General features: G+C 43.5%; 1 protein-coding gene across 2 annotated transcripts; it reads right to left on the reverse strand.

Annotated features, from left to right (window-relative positions):
• Positions 1-6,444: 6,444 nt before the first annotated feature.
• Smn1 (survival of motor neuron 1, telomeric) lies at positions 6,445-17,565 on the reverse strand. Of its 2 annotated transcripts, none has more exons than XM_052159839.1 (9): positions 17,438-17,565; positions 15,707-15,778; positions 15,364-15,483; positions 14,299-14,499; positions 13,930-14,076; positions 11,812-11,904; positions 10,507-10,617; positions 8,051-8,101; positions 6,445-6,757 (listed from the first exon to the last, which is right to left on the reverse strand). In XM_052159839.1, the coding sequence occupies exons 1-8, from the start codon at positions 17,507-17,509 to the stop codon at positions 8,054-8,056; spliced, it is 864 nt and encodes a 287-aa protein (XP_052015799.1). In that variant the 5' UTR covers positions 17,510-17,565; the 3' UTR covers positions 6,445-6,757; positions 8,051-8,053. The 2 variants fall into 2 exon arrangements, with proteins under 2 accessions (XP_052015799.1, XP_052015800.1); XM_052159840.1 differs by having other exon boundaries at positions 6,445-6,778.
• Between the last annotated feature and the right edge of the window lie 455 nt (positions 17,566-18,020).

Here is an 18,020-nt window from a genome sequence, read left to right on the forward strand (position 1 = left end):
GACCACACTCAGGCTCTTCATCTTCAGCTGAGAAACCCTGGTGTTTAGAGCAATGCCTTGCAGGATAAGATCACTGGGTCATGGGGTTGCTGGGAGCTGCTGGGCAGTATTTGGCTGCAAGAGGCCTCAGAATGCTATGTGCTGCCAGCCACTGTGTGTGACCCAAGGTAGCTGTGGATAGAGCTGGTGCTGCAAGGACCTCCCTACCTCTCCAGAACCAGCAGAAGCCCCTGGCTCCCTCAGTTGTCTCAGAAACATCCTCTACTGACAACGCTGTGCATGCAGGGATGACAAGAGAGGTTTCAGAACAGGAAGCCTGTTGTTACATCATCGATACTCAGTTTGGAAACAGGAGGCAATAACTTGGCAACTGACTTAACTCATTTAGTAACACAGGTGGAAAAAAAAAACCTAGGTAAGCTATGTGCAGTAGTGCATGTGTTTAAACCCAGCTACTCTGGAGGCTGAGTTGAGGCCAGCCTGGTCAATCTAGAGACACTGCCTCAAAGTGGAGGAAGAGTTGGGGAGGCTGCTCGGTGGTCCAGCGTGTGTGAGGCCCTGGGCTTGATCACTAGCCTTGCAAATGAAAAAGAAACAGGGGCTGGAAAGATGGCTCAGGTGTTAAAAGCAGTAGTAATTCTTGCAGAGGACCCAGGCTCAATTTTCTGTAACAGCATAGCAGCTTACAACCAGCTCTAACTCTGGTTCCAGGATCCAATGTCCTTTTCTGGCCTCCATGAATACCAGACAAACACATGGTACACACGCATATGCAGACAAAACACCCATACCCATAAAAGGAAAAAAAATTAAAGATTTTTTGTTTGTTTGTTTTTTGAGACAGAGTTTCTGTGTGTAGCCCTGGCTGTTCTGAAACTCACTCTGTAGACCAGGCTGGCCTCGCCTGCCTCTGCCTCCCAAGTTGCTGGGATTAAAGGCATGTGCCACCACTGCCATGCTCCACCATTGCCTGGCTAAAGATTCATTTATTGTTATATCTAAGTACACTGTAGCTGTTTTCAGACCCACCAAAAGAGGGCGCAAGATTTCATTTCAGATGTTTGTGAGCTACCATGTGGTTGCTGGGATTGAAATTTTTTCCTAGAGCATATGCTATTGGTGTTCTGTTCAGAAACTTTCTCCCTGTACCGATGTCCTCAAGGGTCTTCCCCAGTTTCTTTTCTATTAGCTTCAGAGTATCTGGCTTTATGTGGAGGTCCTTGATCCATTTGGATTTGAGCTTAGTACAAGGAGACAAGGATGGATCAATTTGCATTCTTCTGCATGCTGACCTCCAGTTGAACCAGCACCATTTGTTGAAAAGGCTATCTTTTTTCCATTGGATGTTTTCAGCCCCTTTGTCGAGGATCAAGTGGCCATAGGTGTGTGGGTCCATTTCTGGATCTTCAATCCTGTTCCATTGATCCTCCTGCCTGTCACTGTACCAATACCATGCAGTTTTTAACACTATTGCTCTGTAGTATTGCTTGAGGTCAGGGATACTGATTCCCCCAGATTTTCTTTTGTTGCTGAGAATAGTTTTAGCTATCCTGGGTTTTTTGTTATTCCAGATGAATTTGATAATTGCTCTTTCTAACTCTGTGAAGAATTGAGTTGGGATTTTGATGGGTATTGCATTGAATCTGTATATTGCTTTTGGCAAAATGGCCATTTTAACTATATTGATCCTGCCGATCCATGAGCATGGGAGGTTTTCCCATTTTTTGAGGTCTTCTTCCATTTCCTTCTTCAGGGTCTTGAAGTTCTTGTCATACAGATCTTTCACATGTTTGGTAAGAGTCACCCCAAGATACTTTATACTGTTTGTGGCTATTGTGAAGGGGGTCATTTCCCTAATTTCTTTCTCAGCCTGCTTGGGACCTCATAAAATTACAAAGTTTCTGTAAGGCAAAGGACACCATCAAAAGGACAAATCGGCAACCAACAAATTGGGAAAAGATCTTCATCAATCCTACATCAGATAGAGGGCTAATATCCAATATATATAAATAACTCAAGAAGTTAGACTCCAGAAAACCAAACAACCCTATTAAAAAATGGGGTACAGAGTTAAACAAAGAATTCTCACCTGAAGAATTTCAGATGGCGGAGAAGCATCTTAAAAAATGCTCAACTTCATTAGTCATTAGGGAAATGCAAATCAAAACAACCCTGAGATTTCATCTTACACCAGTCAGAATGGCTAAGATTAAAAATTCAGGAGACAGCAGGTGTTGACGAGGATGTGGAGAAAGAGGAACACTCCTCCACTGCTGGTGGGATTGCAAATTGGTACAACCACTCTGGAAAGCAGTCTGGCGGTTCCTCCGAAAACTGGGCACATCACTTCTGGAGGATCCTGCTATACCACTCCTGGGCATATACCCAGAGGATTCCCCAGCATGTAATAAGGATACATGCTCTACTATGTTCATAGCAGCCCTATTTATAATTGCCAGATGCTGGAAAGAACCCAGGTATCCCTCAACAGAAGATTGGATGCAAAAAATGTGGTATATCTACACAATGGAGTACTATTCAGCCATTAGAAACAATGAATTCATGAAATTCTTAGGCAAATGGATGGAGCTGGAGAACATCATACTAAGTGAGGTAACCCAGACTCAAAAGGTGAATCATGGTATGCACTCACTAATAAGTGGATATTAACCTAGAAAACTGGAATACCCAAAACATAATCCACACATCAAATGAGGTACAAGAAGAACGGAGGAGTGGCCCCTTGTTCTGGAAAGACTCAGTGAAGCAGTATAGAACAAAATCAGAACGGGGAAGTGGGAAGGGTTGGGTGGGAAAACAGGGGGAGGGAAGGGGACTGATGGGACTTTTGGGGAGTGGGGGTCCAGAAAAGGGGAAATCATTTGAAATGTAAATAAATAGATCAATAAATTAAAAAAATTGTCAAAAAAAAAAGAAAAAGAAAAATTTTTAAAGAGAAGAAAGAGGAGGAAGAGTGTGGGGAGGAGGAGGAGGAAGAGGAGAAAGAAGGAGGAAGAAGAAGGTGAGGGAGGAGGAGAGAGAGAGAGAGAGAGAGAGAGAGAGAGAGAGAGAGAAAGAAAGTTAGTTCTAAAAAGAATCCAATGTGTATTCCTTGTGTATTCCTCAGCACTTAAAAGGAAAAAACAAAGGTATGTCTGTTTCCGATCACATCCTCCATATTCCAACTCCCTGAATCAGTCAAATGGGCTGCTTTACTGAACACTGACTGTTTGGACCTTCTTAGGACATCTGCTTTATTTTTAAGTTTAACAAAAAAAAAACAAGAAATCATTTTTTTATCATAGTACACATAGAGCACAACTGAAGCAGGTAACAAAAAATAACTGTAAACTCACACAAATAGATATCAAACATGATTTTATTAAGCTTCAAATATTAACAAGTCTGAAAAAACAACTTTGGAAGAGTTCTTACGAGCACAAGTGTCTCTTGTGCTTACACCCTCTTCTCTGACACTTTTGCAGCCTCCATTCCACTGAAATAGCTGTTTGAGCGTCACTGCGACCTCCACACTGGTTTGTAGCATCATCAGTGACCTCTGACCTCCACATTAGTACATTCGATGACTGCACTGCAGTCTTTATCATATTTGTCCTGTTAGCAGCACCTGAGCTAGAGATGGCCTCATCCCTGGCCTCCAGGGCGCACCTGCTCCACCTGCCCTTACTTAGAGGATCAGTGACTCCTGCTTTCCTCAGAAAACTCCAGCTCGCCCTCTGCTGTTTCTCTAAGCCCTGAGGGATCCGAGTTCTCCTGGCTTCATCTCTGTGTAAGCGCACTTCCTGGACCACCTCATCCAGCTGAACAGTTTTAAGCTCTTGTCCACACTGCCTCCTCCATCTCCAGCTCTAGCCCTGCACTCTGTTTATAGAACTCCAGTGGACACTGACACTCCACATCTCCAAAGATTAACCCGTCACCTTGCCCGTCACTGAGGTAGACTTTATGTTGACTTTCATCTCCCAAAACTCTTGCTTCATCCCCGCAGGTGCTCAGTGGAACCCTCGGAATTCTCCTTAGCTCTTCTCATACACCACATATAATCTACTGACAAATCCTGGCAATTCCACTTGCAACACAGTGAGTTCCACAGGGTCAGCCCACTTGCATGAACTCAGTGGTGTATTTTCACCATGCAGTCGGAGGATCCTTGGAGGTCAGAGGATGCTCTACCTGCGCCTCCGTCTTCTCCTCTGGGCTCCCAGCTCAAAGCCTACGCTGTCAACCTCAGATGCCGTGATCTACATATGGCCTGGCCCTTGCTCCTGCTCATCTCCTCTCTCTCATTCCTCTCACTCTGGCCTCCTTGCTGGTTCTTGAATATTTCATACATAATCTTATTTTTTCAAGACTAGGTTTCTCTGTGGAGCCCCTGTTGTCCTGGAACTTGCTCTGCAGACCAGGCTGGCCTCCCAACTCAGAGGTCCACTGACCTCTGCCTCTCCAGCGCTGGGACTAAAGGTATGTGCCGCCCCTGCCAGGCTCCACACACACTCTAATACAAACGCCTTTTCCTTTAACTATGTTCTCTCATTCCATGGTTTGAGTATTTCCCAAATAATTGTGTGTAAAAATGCAATCCCCACTGTGAGCTACTAGTGGAAACTTAATCTACTGTGTTTGCAGCTGGGCCTTTAGAACGTATTTAGGATAAAGTCACAAGATGAAGCTCCCACTGAATCCTGGTGGTTTCCTGAGAGGCCAAGTGTTAACACACACAAGATATTCAGAAACCATGCTTCTGTTGCCTCTGCAATACTATGCCTGGTTCAAGCTCAGCACACCAGACGAAATCATCAAGCCTGAACCTCAAGAACTATGAGCCAAACTAAATCTTCCTAACCGCCCCCACTTGGGCTAGTCTCCATTTTGTAAGAGATGATAGAGTACCTGTGTACACATGAGTATGCATATGCCTGTTCCCACATGCACAAAGGTCAAAGGTCTTCATAGTGTCTTTGTCACTGCCTGCATTATTCCCTTGAGAGCCTGGACCCTGTGGGTCTGGGCTAGGCTGATGGCCAGCAGCCCAGTGCCCCTCCAGCGTAACCCCTCCCCTGTGCTTTCCCCACACTCTCACCCACAGAGCTATCTCCTTGGCCTGTGTCTTTGCTGTTCCTGGATTAGATGTGGTCTCCTTATGTTGGCCAGGCTGGTCTCAGAGGCTGACTCCTACCACCTCAGCTTTCAAAGTAGCTAGAACTACATTCTATGCCAACATACAAAGCATCCTTCTAGGTTTGCTGAGAGCAATTCTGAAATAATGTTGAGTATTTGATGGAATAAAAGACCTCAGTCCAGATAAATGTATTGGGTGCTAAAGAGAGTTAAAATTAGTGTTAATATCTAATGTCTGGTTAGAAGGTAGACTGGGTATCTTAATAATTAAACTTATCCTACAAATTAACTAAGTTATGTTAAATTTATAATAGCCAACATTTCTTCTAAAAGCCCAAGTCACAGAACATATTCTGCAAAGTTACTTACTGGTAGGTATTGACTTCATTAATTTGATAATACTTACTTGATGGCTAATATGATAGGCACATAGGGAGCTTAGTTAATTTAGTTTAGCTAGCTCAAACTTAGGAAAGGATAGCTTTCGCCACATCTTGTTCTTGTAACAGAGGCGATCAAGCCCCAGTGCCTTGCACATGTCGGACAAGTGCTGGATCAATGGATTGCATCTCCAGTACTTCTTCCTTCAAAGAAAAATGAAGCAGAGAGAAGCCTGGGTGCTTAACACATCAATCCTTAAGCATCTACATGGTACATGGCACCCCAGGGCCCTGGGGGAGAATGGCATGGGTAGTATTCAGGATTAGGTAAGAGACATCAGAGGAAGAGGGAGACTAGAAAGACAAACAAGGGAAGGTCCAAAGACAACGACACGGCTTCTGACAGACAGAACACAGTTAAGGTGTGGCAGTACTTGCATTTGCTGCTGTGGTAAGGCCAGCATTTGGGAGGCTGAGACAGGAGGACTGTGAATTATAACTAAGCCAGGCTGAAAACAAGACTGTTTCAATAAATAAACAACAGGGCTGGCAAGATGGCTCAACAGTAAAGGCACCTGCCACCAGATGACCTGAATTCAATCCCTAAAACCTACAGAGAAAAAGAGAAATGATTTCACATGCTGTCCTCTGACCTCCACATGAGTCATACAAAATATACACACACTCTCATGTATGCATACATGCAGCAAGGCACAAACATACAAAACAAAACCACAACACGCCTTGGCTCCTGATTGGCCCTGGTGACATGAGCCAATCTGTAACCTTGGAGTATCAATCTGTTCTACCTTCAGAAATTGATCTTTTACCCAACTAATAAGTCTGAGTAGTTTTCTTTCTGTATCTTTAAACAAACTCAGCTTCACTGCATATATCCCAAAGGAAAATATCTATAAAGTCAAGATTTCAAAAACGGACTTTTATTTCATTTTAAAGGCATTAATAAAAATCTTGACATACTAAGAAAATTACAAGTGTACGCTTGTGCTCAGCCACAATTGGGCAGACCGACTTCTTTCCACTCGCATTTCCACTGATCGGTTCCTCCAACTGCTTACGCTCTAAGCACGCTCTGCTGCTGACTTAGGATAGACTCTCAGAACCGGGAGACTCTGATGATGACACCACTTAACCAAGAGTCCACAAAGATGAGGAGGAGACTCCGTTCTTATCGACCAGGGACACCAACACACCATCTCCTTGGGAGAGAGCTGAACCTGAATTTGAAAGACAACACTCTGGGCACTTATAAAATGGCAATAAATATATAAAAATTGTGTGTGCACGCATGTGTGTGTGCATGTGTGTGAGTGTGGAGGTCAGAGACAACCAGTACAAACTGGTTCTCTTCTTCCACCATGGGGAGTTAAAAAATGAACTCAAAATATGAGGGCTCTAGAACGTAACAATAAAACTCCATCCAAACAGCTCCGTTCTGGGCCTAGGCCTGTGCTTCCCACTGTGATGAGCACAGACTAACCCGGAAACTGTAAGCAAGCTTTCTTTTATGGGAATTGCCTTGGTCATGGTGTCTTCACAGTGATACACTAAGACAATAATGCAGTATATTGCAAACTGTATCATTTATCAAAAGAGAGGGTGGCTCTGGAGGGATGGCTCAGTGGTTAATAGCACTTACTGCTCTTGTTAGAAGATTTGAGCAACTTATAACCACCTACATATAACTCCAATTTCACAGAATCCAGTGTCCTAGCCTCAAGAGCACCACCAGGCATATGTACATGGCACATAAACATACATGTAGACAAAACCTCCACACACCCAAAAGTTTAACTTAAAAAGTACATGTGGAGCTGGTGATATGGCTCAGTGGTGGAATATTTTTCTATTATGTGTGAGGCCCTAGGTTCAATTCCAACGACCGCCCCCCTCCCCACAAAAACCCACGCCTGACTAGCCAATGACACTGCAATTATCTTCACACCCCAAACCATATTTGAGTGCTCCATGTCTATAATCCTTGTGCTACAGAGACTGAGGCAGGCTAACATGGAGTTCAAGGCCAGCCTAAAAATTGTTGTCTTGCCAACATAACCAAAATAACCATGTAGTATTTGAGGTGACATTTTGACACCATGAGAATTTAATTATGTGAGAATAATTCACTAGTTAATCAAATTTTGGCAGTCTTTAGTCGGGCTGGAGAGAGGGCTCAGCAGTTAAAGAGCACTTGTTGTTCTAGACTCTGAGTTCAGTTCCCGGCACCATGTCAAGCTGACAACCACATGTAACTCAAGCTCAGGGGATCCAATGTCCTCTTCCGTTGGCCATGCATCCCTGCCCCTCAACACACACACACACACACACACACACACACACACACACACAACTTAAAAAATGTCAAAAAAATAAAAATAAAATAAAATGTCTTTAGTATAATTTTACATAAATATCAATTTTCAAATGTTCAAACACTCCTCCACAAACCATAAAAGTTATAAAGGTAAAATTAGCTTTTAAAATTTTACTTTTTTAAAAAAAAGACTTACTTCTTAATTTGTATGTGAGCACTTTCCTTCTTTTTTATTTTGTCTGAAACCCTGTAAAGAGAGCAAATAAAACATTAAATAGGGCACACACTAAACAAATGTGTGAGTAAACCCTTCAAGCCCAGTGCAGTGCCAGCCTGGTGATGCAGGCTGCAATCCAGCTCTGAGATGAGGAGGAGGAGGATCGGAGTTCAAAACCTTCAGACACACGGTGGAGTGTAAACGACCTGGGCCACAGCAAACTCTGCCTCGTGTTGGGACAGGTGACAGATGTCTGCAATTCCAGGACTTAGAAGATCAGGGCAAGAAGATCTCTGTGTTCAAGAGCTAGCCTAGTCTCTCTTTTAAAAAACAAAATAGAATACAACAAAACAAATAACCATTAAGCCCAACTTAGTGCTATATAGCTAATGATCCCAGTGCCTAGGAGATAAAACATGAGGACCTAGATGTAAGGTCAGCCTGGCTAGCGAGAGGCTGAGCTATAACAGTAAGTCCCTGACACACATAAGACCACATAATGGGAACAGCTTGGTGCTAGAGGTTTTGCCTGCATGTGCAAGGCCCTGGGCTTGATCTCCAGCACCACCAGAACAACCAAAGAGTTTGTTTCATGAAACATACTAATTTTATTTGATGTCATCAAAAATATGTTTATATATTTTAAAAAGTAGTTTATAGCATTCCAATATACTTTAACAGTGATTGATCCAAACCAGGTGTGGTGGCACACACTTGTAACCCCAGCAACTAGAAAGAGGACTGGTGCAATTTGAAGGCCACCCTAGGCTACATTAGTGCATCTAAATTTACATCTCAACAGCCAAGAGATGTGCTAAAAGTGACTTGGTACCAATGAAGACCAAAGCTAGAGCACATTTACACTCTTGCAATAACACCACCACCCTTACTCGGTCTTGTTCTGCTTTGATTTCTACCAGACAGAACCGCAGGGGTGCAAGCTAAGCCGCCACCACTGACAGGGCAGGCGGACACTGTGGACTGAGCCACACTTGGTAAGGGCTATGAACTGCTCATGGAAGTCAGTGGGATCTTCAGAGGTCTTGGGCTACTGTAAAGCCTGACTTACAAGCTTGTCTACTCTTTCCAAAGGTAGCATCCTCAGAACGTCATACTCCAGGAAAACACACCTCCCACACTTCTTAAGGTCATATGATGGTATTTTAAGTTAAGCAACCTGATCTAATGAAATGTAATCAATGCACACATACAGATGATACTCCTAAAGGGACGCACTTCTCTGGCCATCTCTGAGTTGGCGTAAATACTTTGAGGAGCATGGCTACCTAACAAGTGCTTCTTCAGACTGGAGTAAAAAGGACCAGCCAGAGTGAGTGCTGTTGGGAGCAGCCCTATGGGTACTGGGAATGGAACTTGGGTCCTCTAGAAAAGCAGCCAGTGCTCTTAACTACTATGCCATCTCTCCAGCCCCAGAAACATTTTATTAGCCCAACTTGACAACATAGTCATTGATAGTAGAATGGATAAAGAGAATACTTATATATTCACACAATGGAAGGTAACAGAGCTACAATTATACACAAGAATGTAGATTAAGCTTACCAACAAAACACTGAACTTCAAAAACTGGCCAGATACAGTGCAGTGGTAGGGCTTGCCCAGCACGTGCAAGCCCCAGGGTGTGGTCTCCAACACCCAGGAAATCTGGCCAAATAAGTCAGTGTAAGACCCCATCCATGTCAGTGCAAACATGTCCAGGAATGATGGCGCCCAAGTGCAGTCCCTGCTCCTGGGGGGGGGGGGGGGGCGCCGCTAGGGTAAGGGGATTACAGAACTCAAGGCCAGCTTGAAGAATACAGTAAGATCCAATCTCACAAAGGAAAACAAAAAGCATCATCCCCAAAGCAGAAAAGCATGATAAGAACTAATTTAGGTATTGATTACATTTTAAAGTGCAATTAAAATAACCTAAAAGTCCTCCTTTCCACTGTTACATGTTTTGCTGCCACGATAGTGTCTCACTGTGCATCCATGCTAGCTTGGAACTTGTAATCTACCTGTTTTAGCTTTTTGAGTGCTAGAATTACTACCATTAAATAAGTTTGAAATGAGCTGGGAGTTGGTGCACACCTTTAATCCCAGCACTCGGGAGGCAAAAAAACGGATGGATCTCTGTAAGTTCGAGGCCACTCTGGTCTACAGAGTGAGTTCTAGGACAGCCAGGGCTACACAGAGAAACAATGTCTTGGAAAAAAACCAAACAAAATAATAAAATTTGAAATGAATTGCAATCACAACTCAGGAAGGGTGATGAAAGAGGAACTGTCCATTTTTAAAAGTTAAGGTAGTCCTAAAACTGACGTGAGTCTTTAATCTCCTTTCAGTCATGCAGGAGCTGGCTCTGGGTGCGAGACTCACCACTGAAAGTGGCACAACTGTAGAGAGCATGTCGGAAGGCCCCAGGGAGTCCTTACCATGTAGTAGCCAGTGTGGTAGCCACTCATGTACCAAGAGATCAGCATACTGCCCAGGGCGTCAGTGTCATCCAAACAGTCGGGGGAGATGGGCGGGGGTGGGGGGATTATCTACAAACAGGAAATCCAGTTAGGAAAATACGGAAACACAGAGAATAATGGATACTAATTGAACTTTTTCCTATACTCAATGAGATTACTTGTATTTAACTTTTTGAAAATCTAGCACTGGAAAAAAGCCAACCATAATAAGAAAGGCCAACAAATTTAACAAAGATGAAAACCAGCTGACATTTTTTTTTAATACCAGTTTCTTTCTTTCTTTTTTTTTTTTTTAGGAGATTTCTTAATTTTTTTGATTTATATATTTATTTACTTTATATATGTGAGTACACTGTAGCTGTCTTCAGACACACCAGAAGAGGGCATCAGATCCCATTACAGATGGTTGTGAGCCACCATGTGGTTGCTGGGAATTGAACTCAAGACCTCTGGAAGAGCAATCAGTTTTCTTAACTGCTGAGCCATCTCTCCAGCACAACCAGCTGACATTTAATAAAATGATTAGATTAATTCTATTCCATTATGAAGCTATGCATAAGACACAAAACAGAGACTCAAGTCTTTCTACACATACACACACACACACACACACACACACACACACAGCATTTTTAAGACCACTGTAAGGAAAGATTTGGGGTAGAACATCTGCCTGTCTCCTACTCAAATACAGTCTGCCCCAAAATACCTTAACTACTGTTAATATCTAAACACAGATATTAGAGCCAAGTAATGGTGGCACAGGCCTTTAATCCCAGCACTAGGGAGGCAAAAGCAAGTAGATCTCTGTGAGTCCAAGTCCATCCTGTTCTAGGACAGCCAGGGCTGTTCCAAAGAGATACCTGGTCTTGTAAACCAAACAAACCAAAAACCTCCATTAGGACAAAAAGACTCATAATGACAAAAGAGAAGCACCATGAGAAAGTACAGGCTCAGAGATTCGAATTCAAGTACTCCAAGGGACACAGTATCTGTTGCCTCCACAGGTGAGGAGTCCTTTTTAACAGAAACCAGCAGCAGGAAATTGGACAGACACCAACCCCTTCAGGGGGACATACACAAAACAGTTTGAGATGAGACTGGGAGAAAACTGTCTGGGTAACAGAAGGCGTTCCAAACAAAACCCGAGGTTTACATCTGTACTCATTAGAATCCAACCTTGGGGTGGCCACTCCAATTCCCTAGATTCTAAACAAATTACTAACTGTATATAAAAAGTGATCTAAGTTCTTTTGTACTTACAGGTGGTCCTGAAGGGAATGGAGGCATCCAACACGGCAAGAAGGGGGGAGGGGGCGGCGGTGGCGGCGGTGGGCCATTGAATCTTAGACCTGACTACAAAAAATATTTCAAAGGAAGTTAGTATTTTAAAGGAAAATTCCTTCCTTAATGAAAGAAAGAGTATTCAAAACCAATATAAGAGAAGAAATGGAGAGATGGCTCAGTAGTTAAAAGCATCTATATCACATGTACAAACCCACACACACACATGTACACATATACGTAATTAAAAATAAAGCAAATCTTGACTCAAATGGTAGGCTCTAGATTTTTTTTTCATTTTTCTATATAAACATTTAAAAAGTAAGATCACAGTAAAGATCTGTAATTACCTAGTTGACCAGAGAAAATGTATTTACCAAGATAATCTCATCACAGGATTATAGTCTTCCCCACTATCAAATATTTTTGTAGATATCCTGTTACTGGGTTCACAAGGTGGCTCAGTAGATAAAAGGTACCTGACAGCAAGTGTGACGGCCTGAGTTCAAGTCCCCAGACCCACACAGATGAAGAAAACCTACTCCCATAAGTTGTCTTTAACTTCCATTAAGTACACACTACCCACCCCATATAAATACATGTAAAATGAGAAAAGAAAAAGGTTTAGAGGTCCTGTTACTTATAAATGCTAAAGAACATTGTAAAAACTACCAAAAAGACAAAAAATATTTTACAGGATTTGTTCACTCCAGATTCAAGATACTCTTAATACAAAGCAACCATTAATTAGAAAGTTATTGCAGAAAATCTTTGGTTGTTTAAACTTTCTAAAACATTAATTTATTTAATTGCATGTCCATGCCTGAGTGGAGCGTGTGCTGCGCTGAGGCACTCATGAGGAATTAATTGTCCCTCTCCTCTACCAAGAAGCTCCAGGCGCCCGCCCAGGCCTCCACGGCGCCACCTTGCAGCCCTTGCTTTCAATTCCCTGTAGTTGTGTCCTTGTCTCTATGGAGCCCGGGCTGGTTCCACACTCAGTAATCCTCTCCTCACAGCGGCTCCAGTGCAGAGAGATGACAAGTGAGCCACTCTGCTCACTTCTCAGAGAAAATCTGAAGAGGGGTCATACTTAATTTTTAGAAATTTCTAAGCAAGCAGTGGTGGCGCACGCCTTTAATCCTGGGAGGCAAAGGCAGGCGGATTTCTGAGTTGGAGGCCAGCCTGGTCTACAGAGTGAGCTCCAGGACAGCCAGGGCTATACAGAGAAACAAACAAACAAACAAACAAACAAACAAATATCTAGGGGTGAAAAGACAGACCTGAGTTTGGGTTCCCGGCACCCACACAGCAACAAGACAAGGCAGAACATATTCCTAAGCCTAGCACTGCGGAGATGGAGACAGGATCCCTGGGGCTCTGCCCTGCCAGTCTAGCTGAAGCAGCAAGTCCCAAGTTCACTGACGTACTGTGCCCCAGAACATAAGGTAGAGAGTGATTGAGGATGGTGCTCAGTGCAGAGTTCTGGCTACCACATGCACTAGTACACACACACACATACACACACACACACAGGATTTATCTAAAAACCATACTGAGGAAAATACTGCCTCTCAGTACAAAACAAACAACAAAAACAATCTAGTTAAGGTTCTTCTAGCCATAACCTAGCCTATAATACAATTCTTTTTATGTTGGTTTCTACTACTTACACCCAAAGGAGCCATGCAAAGTGTTCACACTTTAACACTGTTAATACACATAGTAATACACAGTGGGATAAACAGGGTGTGGTGGCTGGCACATGCCTATAATCCCACATCATTATAAGTGGAGGCACCAGGATCTGTGAAAGTCGGAAGTCAGCTTACACGAACAGGCTCTTTCCTTCCACTATGTGGACCTCAAGCACACACACTACAAATGTAATAAAAGTCTGTAGAAAGGAAAGCAAACTAGGTACTAGCCAGCCCACCACAGCAATGCAGGGAGCCTCTTTTTTCACTGCCCATTTCTTCTTTATAGACGCAGGCCTGGAAGCTACCATTTCACAGGAAAGCTCTCTATTACTTAATGGAAGAGTTAGCTCTCAATACTCATTACTGCCTTCATATATACTTTTCTCAACACAACGCTTACCTTGCCTGGCCCTAACCCTGACCCTGGCATCGGGGGTGGTGGAGGGAGAAATGACGTCCACGGAGCAGCTTTGGACTTGCTGTGTGCTTTACTTCTGAGAGATCTGGAGGAGTGCTCACTGTCGTCCGTGGAAACCTGACTTTCATTCTTTAAAACGAAAAATAAACATTTGATTAAGCGAAGGCAGAGCACTTGACTAGTATCTGCATGGCCCTGACCTTGTGTTCCAGCAAAAAGAGAACTAGAAGAGAACCAGAGAGAATGAGAATGTCCTGTAACACCTTAGTACATCAAAGCGACAACTATTATAATGCCTTTTTTCCTTACTTGCTGTCCATTTTCAGGAATGGACATCTTTCATGACCTCACCTCCTGAGCGTTCTGTTCTGTACTATTAGCTATTTCACAGGTTGGGGAAAGGAGATCAGATAGGTTTTGCTCCTCTCTGTTTCCATATCCAGTATAAACCACGATGCAGGTTTCTCTCTTAAAGTCAATGGATGTAATGGTAGCTGGGTAAACACAGCCATCTTCTGACCAAACAGCAGAACATTTGTCACCAACTTTCCACTACAAAAGAAAGATACAGACATGCACACGTTACTTCTTTTGAAAAGAACAAACCATAACCTAGTTCTCCAAGTATAACTCCAATCCTCCGCCATTCTTAGTCACCACAGCTTCTTTCCCTGGCCTGATGAATGGCTACAATGGATTCTACCACCTAAACTTGTCCTTAAGAAGGAAAGCGACCAAATGTGTATGACAAATCCAGTGCTTAGTCAAATAAAAGGAGTGGTCACCAAATGTAAACAACCTTTCCCTTTGGTAATAATCGAGGATGAGACATCAAACTATTTGCTTTACAAAAAACCCACAGGGAGCCGGGCAGTGGTGGCGCACACCTGTAATCCCAGCACTCTGGGAGGCAGAGGCAGGTGGATTTCTGAGTTCAAGGCCAGCCTGGTCTACCGAGTGAGTTCCAGGACAGCCAAGGCTGTACAGAGAAACCATGTCTCGAAAAACCAAATCCAAAAAAAAAACCAAAAAACAAAAAACAAAAACCCACAGGGGGGTGGAGACAGAGGGAAAGAGGGAAAGAGGTATATAGGTATCCTCTATATTCCCAGGTCTTCTGCTTTCAAATAGCAGACCTCGCTACCACAAGTTTTGGTTTACCCTAATAATTTTTAATTTGTTGAAATTGTGTGTGTATAGGGGGTAGTATTACAGATCAGCTACATGGAATGCAGGGAGCTCTGGGTTTAATACTAATCATGCACATATACATGTGCGCTGATGCAGCGTTGTGTGTATGTGTGTGTGTGTGTGTGTGTGTGTGTGCTGACTCTGTCACAGCTCTCAGGCACTCTAAACAGCATCATCAGAGCTCCCCCCAGGCTGAGCAGAACCCTGTGTAAATCCATCCATCACCTGTTTCAAGGGAGTTGCAGAGTTCTTCTTTTGGTTTTTATTCTTCTTGGCAGGTTTTCTTCTAGCTGTGCCTTTTGGCTTATCTGAAGTTTCACAAATGTCACCATTCTTTAGAGCATGCTAAGAAAACAGTAATAAAAATCTATGTGTCATGGAGGGATATGTTTTTAAAAAGTCACCACTTTCTAACATAACAGGTCCCACCCCCTGAGAAAGCCTCAATGCACTCAGGGTTGTTTTTCTTTTCTTTCTTTTCCTCTTTCTTTCTTTCTTTCTTTCTTTCTTTTTTTGCAAAATGTATGACATGAGGAAATATGGAAAAAAATGATTAAACATTTCATACCTTAAAGGAAGCCACAGCTTTATCATAAGCTTTTATCAATGCTGTATCATCCCAAATGTCAGAATCATCACTCTGAAGAGGAAAAAGAATACAAATAATTTATAGACAGATGTGCTTAATAAAAAACACATAATAGAAAGTACTGGGGAAGTAGTTCAAAGTCCCTAGGTCAACCCCCAGCACATGCCTACAACTCAGACACTCAGAAGGTATGTGTTCTAGAGGGATACATTCTAGAAAGTCACCACATAACAGAGCCCATCACCTAAGAAAGCCTCAGTGTACTCAACAGAAGGGTTGACAAAGCAAGACTGACCTGGGCTATACAGTGGGTTCCCAGACAGCACAGACTACAACATAAAACTCTGTGTCACAACAAACAAACAAACACACCAACAAACAAAAACAAAACAAACAACACCATGAACTACAAATTAAAATGGCTCATATCTATAACCTACAATCCCAGCATCCAGGAACCAGAGACAGTAGGGTTGTGGAGACTGTCGAGCCAATCTAGTCTACAAATTGAATTCCAGGCCAATTTAGGTCATGGAATGTGACCCTGATTCAAATGGAGGGTGGGAGTGGGGAAGAGCTAAATATACTCCAAAACCATGTGTGGTAGTCCACCCTTTTAACCAGCAGAGCAGGGAGGCTGAGACAGGCCAATCTCTGTGAGTCTGATGCCAGCTTCCAGGTTTGCTAGACTACACTGTGAGACATGTCTCAAGACAAAAACAACAAAACAGCAGCTCCAATAAATAAGATTACCCCTGGGATTGTAAACATGAACTACCACTCTGGGCTTGAAGAAGTTACCAAGATGACAAATGAGCACAGGAAACTGTGGTTTTAGGAGAGACCCAGACCACCAGGGCTCCACTGAGAAGGAAAGGCAAAGCTTTATTCAGGATAGAAACTGCTGGGTTGTCCCCAAAAGACTGAAAAGCCGCACTGCCAAATGCTGCCCAGAATTCTCTTCTCCGCCCCCCCTCCCCCAGCTCCAATCAGAAATCAGTTGCCACACCATAAGACTGAGCTCCTAATGTTTTAAACTTTGTTACATGGACTGTGTTGTTTCCCAGGCTAGCCTCAACCCCACAATCCTACCTCAGTAGCTGGGACCGATCACAGGCACAGTCCACCAACTTGGCTCTGATTTTCTGTCGTATTCACTTTTATAGTCTCACTGTAGTTTAGGGTGTTCCAGAACTCATAACTGAACCCGACCCTCCTCCCTCCATCTCCCAAGTGTTTGTGCCTGTAATCGTGCGTGCACAAACAACCCTGGCTCAGATCTTCTGTCTTACACATTTGAATGCACTGCAGTCCGTAGCAACTTTTCAACTACTCAGGGCAACTTTAGTTATCCTTCTCTCTCAAACTTTATCAGCTGTTATCTGCGAAACGTGGTCCTTCTGGTTACAAAACTATATCCAGAAACCAGCATCTTAGTCTAAAGTCACTGTTAACATCTTCATCCTGACCTAAATTTGGAGCTTTTCAGTGACCCCCCCTAACTGGTTTCGCTGCTTCAGCCAGCCTGTCCCCGTTCCCGCACATCCTCTCACAGTCACGCAGGACCAAAGCGTGGCTCACAGCCTCTCCGGCGCCCGAGCTACACCAGGAGCCGCCTGCGGACGAGGTAGCACCATGCGGCCCGAGCGAGCGCGCACTGCGTCGGTCTCGGGCGGCGCTCCGAGCGCTAGCGCACGGCTGCGACCTCACCTGGCCGGTACCACGCCGGAACAGCACCGTGTCTTCCTGCTCGGAGCCCGCGCCGCCGCTGCCCATCGCCATGGCCCGCTACCACGAACCGCTACCACGGACGCTGCCAGGCTCGCCCAATGACGACTTCCGTCGTGGGGCTTCTGGGACCGGAAGAGTACGGTGGCCCGGAGGCAGCCAGAGACATTCCACACGCTTTACGCAGATGGCTAGTGCTCTCCTAATTCACTCCTTTCACTGCCGTCTCTCCTCATCTTTCTCCCCTCCACCTGTCTTCTAGCGCTTTTGTTCCTTTTCTTTCCTTCTCTTTCTTTTTCTTTCTTTCTTTCTTTCTTTCTTTCTTTCTTTCTTTCTTTCTTTCTTTCTTTCTTTCCTTTCTTTCTTTCTTTCCTTTCTTTCTTTCTTCCTTTCTTTCTTTCCTTCTTTCTTTCCTTTCTTTCTTTCTTCCTTTCTTTCTTTCCTTCTTTCTTTCTTCCTTCCTTCCTTTTTTCTTTCTTTCTTTCTTTCTTCCTTCTTTCTTTCTTTCTTTCTTTCTTTCTTTCTTTCTTTCTTTCTTTCTTTCTTTCTTTCTTTTTTGTTTGTT

This window comes from Apodemus sylvaticus, chromosome 16 (genome assembly GCF_947179515.1).
Source record: "Apodemus sylvaticus chromosome 16, mApoSyl1.1, whole genome shotgun sequence".
NCBI lineage: Eukaryota > Metazoa > Chordata > Mammalia > Rodentia > Muridae > Apodemus > Apodemus sylvaticus.